The 13,955-nt window shown below is 31.7% G+C and overlaps 1 protein-coding gene across 2 annotated transcripts in view; it reads left to right on the top strand.

The window, feature by feature from the left end:
- LOC124533532 (laccase-1) overlaps positions 1 to 11,768 on the top strand; it is a 48,923-nt gene extending 37,155 nt beyond the window's left edge. The window contains exons 2-9 of one of the 2 annotated variants that reach the window (XM_047108882.1): positions 2,807 to 3,245; positions 4,028 to 4,312; positions 4,399 to 4,874; positions 5,254 to 5,438; positions 8,592 to 8,787; positions 8,973 to 9,185; positions 9,469 to 9,699; positions 9,836 to 11,768. In XM_047108882.1, coding sequence (XP_046964838.1) covers positions 2,807 to 3,245; positions 4,028 to 4,312; positions 4,399 to 4,874; positions 5,254 to 5,438; positions 8,592 to 8,787; positions 8,973 to 9,185; positions 9,469 to 9,699; positions 9,836 to 10,002 — 2,192 coding nt within the window. In that variant the 3' untranslated portion in view covers positions 10,003 to 11,768. Of the gene's footprint in view, positions 1 to 2,806; positions 3,246 to 4,027; positions 4,313 to 4,398; positions 4,875 to 5,253; positions 5,439 to 6,142; positions 6,339 to 6,426; positions 6,640 to 6,726; positions 8,131 to 8,591; positions 8,788 to 8,972; positions 9,186 to 9,468; positions 9,700 to 9,835 lie in introns of those variants that run through there. The other variant, XM_047108883.1, reaches the window with a different exon arrangement.
- Positions 11,769 to 13,955: the final 2,187 nt, after the last annotated feature.

Raw genomic sequence — 13,955 nt, 5'->3', positions numbered from 1 at the left:
AGGTGTTGTGCAATATTATATTACATAGAAATATAATTGTTAATTGTATTATACTCATACAATACAGGTGTAAAGAATTATTTTAATTGTGTAAAATACATTCCAAATTTGAATTACAATGTCATATTTCTTTACAAAGAAATGATAGAATATATTTCATCAGACCAAACAACATAAACTAATGAAACATTTAAATTTGGAATGCATTTTACATTCCAAATTTAAATTACTAAAACATTTTACAAAGAAAAAAAGATAGGATACATTTTGTCATTTGATCAAATCACATAAACTTCTTATTGGACACAATGCATTATTCGAATATACAAGAGCGAAATTCAAATCATAGCGACATTATCGAGCAATTTTATAAATCAAAATATTTGTGAAAACCGACAATCGGAACACACAAATCACGATATTATCAAGAAATTACATTTCGTAACGATCCCAGTATCATTTTCGTCCTCAATCCGAAGGTAACAATAACGAATCGTTTGTATTCTGCTTCAGGGCGTTCACGTTTAATTCGTTCGAACGGAACGGAAAACTGTTGTTCCGCTTATTATCATACTCGATTAGAGCATTCCGAATCATGTTCTTACATCTTAGTGAAGTTAGAACTAAGTTAGAACGTTTTTTTTTTAAATATGTATATTCATTATTTATTTTTATTTGAACCCCGGCTTTGCACGGGTGTAACACTGATACTAAGTATACTAAAGAATTTGTTTATTTACGACATCACATTAGAAACTACTAAAATGATCAGTGTTTCTTTACTATATTGTACTTATATTACATACAAAAACCTTCCTCTCAAATCACTGTATCTATTAAAAAAGCTACTTTGTACTATAGTATGTAATTATGCCGTGTTTATGAGTTGACGAAAATAGAGATATATCTACTAATAAATAATATATATCGAATATTCTAAGGTCATCAAAACCTCAAACGTTCCAATTATAAAACGCAATTAACTGTGAAATTACTGGCCAATTGTATCTTTGTTTAATTATAAATTAATTTTTACTGAAAAATATATACGAGTAAATGCGGAAATCGTTTTCAATATACACGTCCAAATTAATTATAGCAGTCAAATGCACAGACTATATTTAACTATATGCATTTAACACAAAGACGGTTTAGCGAAAGTTTGCACAAACCCAACAAAGCTGATACGCCTTGACAATTAGTTTTCATTTGTTTTTGTTTTTTTTTCTCATCATTATATTTATCATGATCTAGCTGTTCATATGTTGTGGTGTCAAATGATACAAATACTATTGTAGATGTTATGTCGTTTTGCATTTATTTCGTACTTTTTTGTAACATTGGGTCAAGACTTGATCATGCTAAGGTATAATTAAGGAAAAGCAATCTTACTTACGTGTTTTGTATTGCGTACTGTATCACATCATCTGATAAGACATACACTGCGTACATAATTATAGGCTCGCCCGATTACAATTACAGTGTCGGTAATCAAACTAATAACGGCATATTTGCCTATAAAATCAGAGTTATTAATCTTCCTACGGTTCTAAAACGGCATAAAATTGTAATCAAGTTAAAAACAATCAATTTTCTAAAAAACTATGTGATGTACCAAATAAAGTTATCAGAAAAGATATTCGTTTAATTTTTTCTCTCTCTATTGATTAATATTTAGATATCTCTATTTATTGATTAACATTTAGACGGACGTAACTCGAACAGACAGCGCACAATTTGGTCTAGATAACTGAATAAAATCGATTTTACCCTCAATCTTGGGATTTTTTAAAATACTTTTGGTTCAAACGTTGTTAAGAAAAAAAAAAAAAAAAAGTACTGCGCCTACAAAAATTATAAAGCAAATTATTTTATGTTTTTCTTGTTTCTTTATCTTTATAAAAGTATAAGGAGGTAAATTTCAGTCAAATTTAAACTTGTATGAGTAATTTATCACGTATTTAGCCTTCAGTTATAAGCTACAAACATATATTTCTAATTTAAAATCAAAACTGCATTGATACTTAGTTAAGGTTTATAATTAATCAAAAAAATCAAGCGTGACAAATTACGTTTCAATCGGACTATTAAACTTAAATTATTAAAAAAAAAAAACATAAAAAATTAATTGATAATATAAGGAGCTATAACTACATTACAATTTAAAAGCATTCGAAAACATATCTATTAATAATTTACAATGAATTCAATCATACAATTATTCGAAATTAAACGAGATCATGTTGATAATATAATTATTGTAATAGACAAGATAAAAAATATATATGACTAGTTTAAAGTAACGAGGAAGTAAAAGTTAATTTGGTCCAGGGTCATGGGTCCTAAGCACGGAACTATAAATAAAAAAACACTCCGTAACAGAATGCCCAACATTGAGTAAGATACGGTGTTGAAATAGAATAATGCGATTGTATCTAACAAAATGTTCAATTAAGTGTAACGCTCGATAAAATATAGAGCAACTGTCACAAAATGTAACACACGACGATGGAGGAAGTAAAAGTCCTTATAATTTAAGGATAGATTCGAGACCGGGCTCCTTTTAACTGGTACGATTACAAAACAGTCGTGACAACATTCGCTGGACTTTAACAATTTCGTTAACAATGCGATACGTAATTTACATAAAAGCCAAGCGTATATTACTGACCAGCTAAGAAATATAGCTCCGAAAATATTTTTGGATAATACTACAAAGAAAAAATGTCACATTATATCATATCAATGTTTAAATGTGTTGTTGTTTTTAAATCGTTATTCTAATCATATTTTATTTTATTTGCAGAAGCAATCCCGGATGACCAATCGACGTCAGCGTCATGGTGGCAATCGGGAACAGCGACGCCTTTCCGGGACAGCAGTAATTCATTCGCTTCGACACATGGACTCGTTCAAACACACCCGACCGGCAGTGATCCGTTTAACACATTCGGTTCAATCGACAGCACAATCGGGCCATCAGCAAATCCATTCGTGCCAGCAAGCGGCAGCGGTCCGCTTAGTGGGGCCAGCTTCAGAAGTAATCCGTTGCCTCCTTTAGCGAGAACCGCGAATGGAAAATTGTCTCTGAAGCATTTGGATTTCACAAGCAGCGCTACAGCTGAGCTTAGAAGAAACCCTGCATTATCAGCCCCTGATGAGTGCGCGAGAGCGTGCCGGGAAAATGAACCACCAAGAATTTGCTACTATCATTTCACCCTCGAATTCTACACCGTTTTGGGAGCGTAAGTGTATTGATTTCATATTGTACATTATTATAATTTAGAAACTTATTTAATGGTCTATTTTATGAAGAGGTGTGTTCGTTTGAGTTTCCTGAAATAATTATATCTATCACAAAAAATATCTATTCCATTTTTATTGAAACAATAGCTTCTAATTTTAAGAATACTTATAGTATTAACTATTTCCTTTTATAAATCCTGTATTACGCAACGTTGGCCTTTACGTATATTATACAATAATAAGTGATGCACGTGACTTCGATCGAACGTTTGGAAAAGATTTAGACTTATTGATAACTCTTTTGAACTACATTTACCACAACATGGTATAAAAAACAATAATTTTTTTTGGGCAAATGGGCGTAGACACACTGGCTCACTTTCTGATGTGATTTCTGATAAATTTGAAAAGCGACTCCAATAATGATACCATAAAATATCATACCATATATTTTTGGAACTACGAAGTCATTAAATGTTCTTAAGGATATTTTCATAACACATTATATGTTTACACAACCTTACTCTTACCTGTGTACATATTTACGCGTAAATCGATCCAATATTAATACCATCAGATGACAACTAATAATCACCTTGTAACCTAAATACTTTGCCTTATAATTGAACCATGTCCAGTTAACGTGTAATTAATAACGTAATAAGTTACTGTTAGTTTATGCAAACCTCTGATAAATGTTTCCTTAACTTAAAATGTCTTAAGAGTGCTATTTATATGTAAATTTAATTAAAATATAAAATGTAATTTTATATCTTTCCAGGGCTTGCCAAGTATGTACACCTAACGCAACCAACGTAGTTTGGTCGCATTGCCAGTGCGTGTTAGCTGACGGAGTCGAACGTGGTATCTTGTCTGCTAACAGAATGTTGCCCGGTCCTTCTATACAAGTTTGTGAAAATGACAAAGTAGTTATCGATGTAGAAAATCACATGGAAGGTATGGAAGTAACCATTCACTGGCACGGAATCTGGCAGCGTGGCTCTCAATACTATGATGGCGTGCCATTTGTTACCCAATGTCCTATCCAACAAGGAAATACTTTCAGGTAATTTCACATATAATTACCAGTATATTACACTGTTGGTATTCATTATTATACAATATTTATTTATGTATTTTTTTTATTTTTAGATACCAATGGCAAGGTAACGCTGGTACTCACTTCTGGCATGCTCACACTGGTCTTCAGAAACTGGATGGTTTATATGGAAGTATAGTCGTTCGTCAACCGCCATCCAAAGACCCCAACAGTCATCTTTATGATTATGATTTGACGACTCACGTTATGTTACTCAGTGATTGGCTCCACGAGGATGCCGCTGAGAGATTCCCTGGTCGTCTAGCTGTTAACACTGGTCAAGACCCCGAGAACGTGCTTATCAATGGAAAAGGGCAATTTAGAGACCCAAATACTGGATTTATGACGAACACACCTCTTGAAGTTTTCACCATTACACCTGGCAGAAGATACAGGTTCAGAATGATTAATGCCTTTGCTTCAGTTTGCCCCGCCCAAATTACGATCGAGGGTCATAATCTGACAGTAATTGCGACTGACGGAGAGCCAGTGCAACCAGTCAAAGTTAACACAATCATCTCGTTCTCCGGTAAGTAAAATTTTATATTTACTCATGAGTGCATATTTGGGTGTTCCAGTTTCAATAGGTAGCTGTTAAATAACATATCATGATAAGACAATCAGAATGTAAATGTTAGAAAACTGGATAAATATTCAATATTAATTAATCAGAGTACCTTGCGGAACTTCTTTATTATTTAACGATATGGATATGTTAATAATCGACCGTTATTTTAATAAGGCACGCCCTGTTATGTCGTAATCTATATCTAGTTAACTCGTGCATCAACTCAACCGAAGAGAATTGAATAATGCTGCCGAGTACTTCCTCGATTACGCCGATTTTCTTAGTTAATTGCTATCATCACGAAGTTGAAAAAAAAATTTAAGACTACTTTTAATTATAGGTGAACGTTACGACTTTGTCATCGAAGCGAACAATATACCTGGTGCGTATTGGATTCAAGTACGTGGTCTTGGAGAGTGTGGTATTAAACGAGCTCAGCAACTTGGTATCCTTCGTTACGCTAGAGGACCTTATCAACCATCTTCCACTCCACCGACCTACGATGTTGGAATACCACAAGGAGTCGTAAGTTTCTTAAATGAATTTGTATATAAATGAAGATACGTCAACAAATCGGACTTTAAAACGTCAGTTTGTGTAAATAAGTATTCCTATATTTGGTGATATAGTAAGGTGCTCCCTTTATACACATTGAATGAATCCCTTTTCCTAATCTTTTGTCACCTACCTCTCTCACTCATTAATCGGCGGATATTGCATACTGGATTCTTGCCGACACGACAACCTCGATAAACTTGGCCAACTTTATTGCACATTATTACTTAAGCATAAGCACTAGTATCGATGCAGATAATTCGAGGCACCTTATCTATTTAATTATTGACCAGTATGCATTTGTATAGAAAGCTGTTATTAAGTGAGATGTGTAAATACCTTAATATAGGTATAGTAAGGTATACCTCTTGAGTAGAAACCGTATACCAAAAAGTAGAACTGGTATGATAATGTAGATTCCCTTGCACCTCCCGAAATGGTATCCAATATAATGATTATGACAAAAAGATTTATATGTTTAAAGTTTAAAAAATATCAAAATAAATAAATTTGAAAGAATATTATACAGTATAAATCTTTTTGTCAAATTGAAAGAATTTAGTCAATTCTATTCTTACCCAATAAATATAAAGTAGTATAAATGAAAACGTAGAAGTAGATTATGCACGTTACATTAGTAATTGCACGTACCTTTCTCCCCACTAACTATTCAGGTAATGAACCCCTTGGATGCGAGATGTAACATTCGCAGAAACGATGCTATTTGCGTCAGCCAACTTAAAAATGCACGAAACATTGACCCCGCGATTTTACAAGAGCGACCTGACGTCAAGATCTTCTTGCCATTCCGTTTCTTCGCCTACAGACCGGAAATGTTATTCCAACCGAACACGTACAACAGATACTTAGGTAAGAGTGAGCTTGAACACATTGCGCATAAATATTACTGGGGTATTTCCACATGAAATAATATTCTGATTATAATCATTCTTTCCAGTTGCACCACAAGGGGATCACGTAATTAGTTTAATAGACGAAATCTCGTATATGTCTCCACCTGCTCCTCTTATCAGTCAATTTGACGACATTAATCCCGATCAGTTCTGTAACGGTGACAACAGGCCTGCTGACTGCGGACAAAACTGCATGTGCACACACAAAGTGGACATTCCTCTTAACGCTGTCGTAGAAGTTGTAATGGTAGACGAAGGTAAATTATATAATAACATTATAAACTTTCTAATGTTTTCAACTAATTTAAATATAAATTACTAAACAATTATTATTTTACTTTCAGTACAAATCGCCAACTTATCTCATCCGTTCCACTTACACGGATACGCATACAATGTTATTGGTATCGGCCGATCACCAGACCAGAACGTTAAGAAAATTAATTTGAAACACGCTCTCGATCTTGATAGGAGAGGTTTGCTCGAACGTCATTTGAAACAAGGTGATCTCCCTCCAGCGAAAGATACGATAGCTGTGCCCAACAATGGCTACGTCATTGTCCGTTTCAGAGCTAACAATCCTGGATTCTGGCTTCTTCATTGCCACTTCTTGTTCCACATCGTCATTGGCATGAACGTTGTTCTCCAAGTAGGCACTCACGCAGATCTTCCTCCAATCCCTCCCAACTTCCCGACATGCGGAGACCATCTTCCTCCTATCAACTAAATCTGTTCCTAGATACATATGACAGTTTTCGTACCGTAATGTGCGCGACAATTGGTAAAGCAGTTGATTTTTATGTTAACTAAGTCTAATTTTATGTTTGTTTTGTGTGATGTGTACGGTAGACTCGAAGTGCTCGACTCTGCCTTTTGTGTTTATTTTATATTCGAATGTTTCCACTGGAGTTCGTGCTATTTTGTGATTTTATTTAAAGATAATAATAATAATTTCTGAGTGAATTTCAGTTAAATCTTATGTCTTATTTGGTGATACCCTATGAAGGTTGACATATCACTTTAAATATCACAGTTGAGGCTCTTACTTGTACAACGACATTTTATGTACAATTTTTTATATTATATATGAGCGTATTTTTATGTAACTAACGACTTGCCATTTAATTTTTCACCAAGGATATTTATTGCGTGTATATATTTATATTTTATTGTTGCCCAAAACGAGCCATCCTTGAGTATTTCCTTAAAAATCTGTGTTATTTATGTGCTAAATATATATAACATAACTTATTCGTGAAACATTTTCCTTTACAAAGAATTAGAAAAATATTACAGGATGGCTTGATTTTCTTGGCGGCTATCTTATATAAAATTAGATATTTAAGTTCTCCCGTTACTAACTAACCCAGAATTGCATGAAACACAATTAGGACATGTAAATATTTAGTAAAAACTCCAATACTTGTAAATACACATACAAATATACCGGTTGGTTTTTAAACAGATGCACGGCACCCAATGAAGACTGTTTATAACCATTAATATAAATAAGTAAAAAGAATGTTACCATACGCAGTTACCACTATTAATTTAAGAAGACATAAACAATCAATATATGCAAATAATGACGAAACCAGTTTATCATAGCAAATTAATAGTTAATTAGCTATGATACAAACAATATATTTTAATATAAAGTGAAAAATCATCTATAATATTAATTTACTTGCAAAATATTTCTGATATTTACTTTTTAAGAAAATTGTAAATTTTTGTACCAATTAATAAAATATATAAAATATGTTATAATTTTATTTTCCCCGTGTCATCTGTTAGGACAGCGTTTATTTAAGACTCACCACAAAAGCTCATGTATACCTTACCTTATAGGTATTCTTGGTATTTACTGCTGTTCTGTGACATTTTAATACATATTTTAGTGTAAATTAATTTGCACATCCGTAGTGGTATTTTTGTAATTATTAAATGCACCAGTAGATAGTGTATGGAGTAATACCCTACCCTTAGCTGAAGTATAAAGGCACAATCTGGTCCCTATTGGTGGATTCTTGCACGAAGATCCTTCGTTAAAGGTTGTATAACATTTTATTTTTAGATTTTTTTAATTTATATTTTATTAGTGAAATTAAAAATTGAGATACAATTTTTATATGTTGTTGTGTTGTTTATCATTAACTTTTTTGATCTATCTTCGTTTCATAAATTTTTCGTTTATAACATTTTTCAGGTTTTGAACCCATTAGATGCAATCTGCGATGTAAAACGTAACGATGCAGTGTGCGTCAGTAATTTAAAGGCAGCCAAACCTGTTGATAAGGCAGTGCTGCAAGAGCGACCTGATGTGAAAATATTCCTGCCCTTCAGATTCCATTTCTATAAACCAAAAGACCTCTTTAAAGAAAACATGTATAAAAACTATTTAGGTAAGTAACAGAAAAATCTTCGAAATTTGAAAATAAAAATGTAAATGATTTTTAAGTCCCAAAATAAATCACCTGAAACATTAACTTCGATAAAATCTACATCGTCTCATCACACCGATGTTATTTACATTCTTTATTCAAAATTAACTTTAATTCGACTACTCACTTAATTATTTCTGCTTCAGTGGCTCCGGGAGGTGATCACGTTCTGAGTTTGGTCGATGAGATTTCATATACAGCCCCACCAGCGCCTCCTCTTTCTCAAATGCATGAACTACCACCGGAGCTGTTCTGCAATGGCGACAATAGACCTGCTGACTGCTCGGTTGATTGCAGATGTACACACATGATCGACGTGCCTTTAAATTCCATCGTTGAAATAGTTCTTGTGGATGAAGGTAAATATATTAAAGTCACAAAAAACACAAGGGATTCGAACGATCGAACCATACTTTTTGCTTGCTTAAAAAAAATATTTTGATTGCATACAGGATTTCTGAAATTATCCGAACATTTAACAGAATAATTATGTCTTTAAAAATTTAAACAGTGCTGATATAGACATGCCAGTACGAACATGTGATCTCAAATGATCAATAACCTGATAAAATCAACTACTTCTACGCTATGATTTAACAAAGTCTTATTCTATTTTAATAAAAACAATTAATTTTCTTTCAGTACAATCACCGAATCTGTCTCACCCATTCCATCTACACGGAACGCCATATAACGTTATCGGTATGGGTCGATCGCCAGATAAGAATATCAAGAAGATTAACTTGAAGCACGCACTAGACCTCGACAGAAAGGGTCTTCTGCACAGGCAGTATAACTTACCGCCCTTCAAAGACACACTCGCCGTGCCCAATAATGGATACGTTGTATTGAGACTGAAAGCTGATAATCCAGGTGAGACTTTTATTTCGTACTATCCACATTACCAATTTGTCAAGAAAAAAGAAAAGTTTATTTATTATAAAAGGATTTACTTCTATTGTATTTTTTCTGACGTTTTTATAGATGGTTTTATTTTTATTTTTTGCAGGCTATTGGCTGTTCCATTGCCATTTCATTTACCACATAGTCATCGGGATGAACTTAATATTACATATAGGGACACAGAGAGATCTACCACCCGTGCCACCGAACTTCCCGCGGTGCGGTCACCATCTACCGTCAATAACGTCACCAGCGTACTATCCAATTCACTAACATTAGGTCATAGGTGATCATAGCGATCTAGAAAGGTATTGGCTATAACCTAATATACCGGAGAACATCAGACACGCGTACTGCCATATTTTATTGTGTTGTTAAAAATATGAACAACGTACGAACGAAATAAATGATATTGGACAAAAGATCCACGATGAACATCTTTTTAACTAGAAGACCAAAGTTATCAGATATACTGTAGCCTCCTCCATTAATTTTACATTCATTATTAATTGTCTATTTTTCTTTTTTGTTATTTATATACGTTTCTTTTTTTTTTTATTTTGTTCGATGAATTTCAATTGACGTAAACTATTTTAGCGGATTCTATTTTTTTATTTATTATCAATCAAAATTTTTATTGACGATTCGGGACTTGATCTTGTAATCCGTTAAAGTTTTTACCTCAATTTTATTTTTGTTACTCGTTTTAGATTTGTACATAAAACATAGTTAAGCAAACTCGCATAATATAACCTAGTGATGATAGATATAATTATATAGTACGTTCGTACAACATGATACATTTTTCATTAGGTATAAATGTCAAAGAAATTTGATGAGCTTAATATGTAAGGGCATGTACACAAATAATTGCGACGTCTCAATCAGAGACGTTTGTGGAGACTAACGTCAATTTGACGTCTTTATTTCATATCAAAAATAATTCACTAACTCAGCACTAATTGCAGCCAAATTATAACCTTTTATAAAGTTTCCTCTTAAGTTTTTGTAAATAAAATTTTAAAGCTTTTTCCAAGCGATTGAGCTCAAATTGTGCACACACTTTTGGTGCTACTAACTAAAAGCAGTAAAGTTAATTCGTTTAAATAAATACATCGAAGTATTCGATGTGAGAATTATTTTTTAATTATAATTCTAATGTGTACAACAGCCTTTGTGTATAAAAAACAAAATTATTCATAGCCTCAATTAAAAGTTCGATGTGGAATATATTTAATAAGAAAACGTTTTTCTACATTATTAAATTATAAGTAATTAATATTTTATTTCTTGGAATTAAGTCGTTAAGACTTGAGACCGTAGTTTTAATTACGGCGACTTCATTTACACCACATTTTATATAAATTATATTATATATGTTAACAATACTTATATGATTTTTGTATATAAATTATTAAGAGCACTTTACAAGCATTTTACTCCTATTGAATGTTTAAAGAATAAAACTGATGTTGACATAAGTAAATAGTCATTTATATAACTTAAATTAAAATAAAAAACGAATATTTTATTTAATTATAATTAAATGAATAGTATAGCAACTCTTTGTTACGTATTTATAACGAAAAAAAAAACAATATAATTATTTATGACATCAGACAAAATGTTGTAAATAAATCGTTTTCAACATTTTGTTAACCATAAATAATTTTCCTAATGTTTTTGAACCATAGACTGTAAACTTTTTTTAATGTTTTTATTATCTATGTAAATATTTTTTTACTGACTATTTCAAATTAAAAAAAGGATAAAATATTTAAATTGCGAATGTTATCTTTAAAAACAATACACGTAGAAATAAAAGTTTTTGACTACCACTTAAGTTGATGTCAGTTACTTGAAGAGCTTGTATTTTTGACACAGAGTAATATTTTTAATATAAAATGTACATCTGTGGTGGGTTTGCCACAATTTTTTTTATTTATATTACATATTGGTTTTTTCATAACGTATGATGTTTAAAGTATAATGTTCTATGTAAGTCAATTCTGCATCGAATGTTTGAAATAACTAAAACAAATAAATGAAAAAAAATATAAAGAAAATCTTGTTTCATTTTATATTAAGTTCTTTGTATATTAAGAAGGGATGTAATGGAGTTCCTTAGCATATCGTGTACCTATACCGTACACATAGGTGTGTAGGTCAGTAAAATAGAATATCAAAAATAAAGAAACTCCGAGACTGTAACAGATTACGATTTATTTTTTATTATTATTTTGTTTTTGTACAATTTCATACGTTTAATATAATAAAAGAGATTTAATTATTTTTAAGGCTATAAATTATCAAACCGAAAGTATCCAATCAAGTAATACGAAATTATTTCGTATTCGTAATGGAAGCTGAGAAAATATAATTCATATGTCCGTATCCAAGTTCAAATATGAAATAACATATGCATAAAATCCCTGATAAGTGCCTAAAATTGATTTCGACATTAAAATTATGTAATCTAATTATTTATCATATTAACAGAATCGACTCAACGGCTTTAAATAAGTAAGCCTTAAAGATTTTTATGTATTTGTATTTATATAAGGACAACTGTTGTATACAATGTATTGTAGTGTAATAATTTGAATCTTAATTAAATTCGATAATAGTCTACAAGCCAACCGCGCAATTAGTACATTCAACTATAAATTAATTAACAATTTCAGATATCTATCTAAATACAATAGGCGCCATTAGAAATAATTGCAAGTTTTTATTTTTGTTTTAAACGACCTCCATGGTCGAGTGGTATGTACACCGGTTTGCATGGGTACGCCACTGTAAGGTCCCGGGTTCGATGCCCGGCCGAGTCGATGTAGATTACCATTAGTTTTCTACGTTGTCTTGGGTCTGGGTGTTTGTGGTACCGTCGTTAATTCTGATTTCCATAATACAAGTGCTTAAGCTACTTACATTGGGATCAGAGTAATGTATGTGATGTTGTCTCATATATATATAAACAGTTTCTTAAGTTAATTTGAAGACGAAATTCACCAGAGCCAATTTTCGTGTAAAACGTCCATAATATATCGTAATGAATTTATTTATCTCAAAGAAAGTCTGAGTACATATTGTGATATTCAATGAAGCGAACAAATCCGGGGGGCTTACCGTTTAATAATATAATAACACTACGTTACAAAAATGTTATTATTTAAAAAAAACGCAATTTAAATACATGACATAGGACAGGTCTGGAAGATTTTATGTGCGCATGATTATCTTCAAATATTGTAGCCAAATATAATATAGTTTTAGAGCTATGTGCAAACCTATCTGCGTAGGTGCAACCCTCAGTATATCGCCGAGCAGTAATACTTAGTACTGTTACGTTTCAGTTTGATCATTAAGTGATCCAGTGTAAATACAGCCACAAGGGATGTGGACTGATGGAGGCGCTAAAAGGATTGGTTAAAATTTCTCAAACTGACAAATATTATTTACCAATAGTTGGTGCATTTCAATATAACTGCAAATGATTAAAAAAATATAATTCACTATTGTTCGCCTTCAAATTTGTTGTTATAATGAAATCACATCTTACATTCATAATAACGTTATCAGGTTCCTGTGAATTATAAATGATTATACAACGAGCTAAATACTTGACCTACTCCGATAGTATAATCACCCGTAGATATATAATTAAGTATAAGGCTCGTATATAACATTTGGATCGGGAAATTTCAATCCTTTGAATAAAGACTAGATTTATTTAATCAAAGGCATTTATTTTCTTATTAAATATTATCACAAAATGGCAATGACCAGGAAATATACTTTGAACATTTTCTGAAAAAAAAACAACTAAAAAGGTTTTTATAAGTCTATACATCAAAATTAACTATATAATTGTACGTATAATACAATCTGTTAAAGGTACATCATTTTATAATTAAAGTGTTATGTGTAAGTTGTATTGGTTATTATTAATAAAAGTTTTCATTTTAATCCATGGTATAAAAAATGACTTATTTACTTGCATATTAATAAATCATTTAAAAATTGATTAAGCGTGCATAATGTATTTCATCTATGCAAGTTTAAAAAACAAAATTTTCAGTATCAAATCATACGCTCAAATTAGTATAAGTTACTTGAAATATAATTGTTTAAAATTTCAATTTGTAGCGAGCGCGATTTAAGAGAGAGTATGAATTAAAATAAAATAAAATGCTATTGGTATCATCCTTACGACGATTATTTCT

Source organism: Vanessa cardui, chromosome 11 (assembly GCF_905220365.1).
Source record: "Vanessa cardui chromosome 11, ilVanCard2.1, whole genome shotgun sequence".
NCBI lineage: Eukaryota > Metazoa > Arthropoda > Insecta > Lepidoptera > Nymphalidae > Vanessa > Vanessa cardui.
Note: the sequence above shows the minus strand (reverse complement) of the source record. Positions and strands in the feature narration are given on the sequence as shown.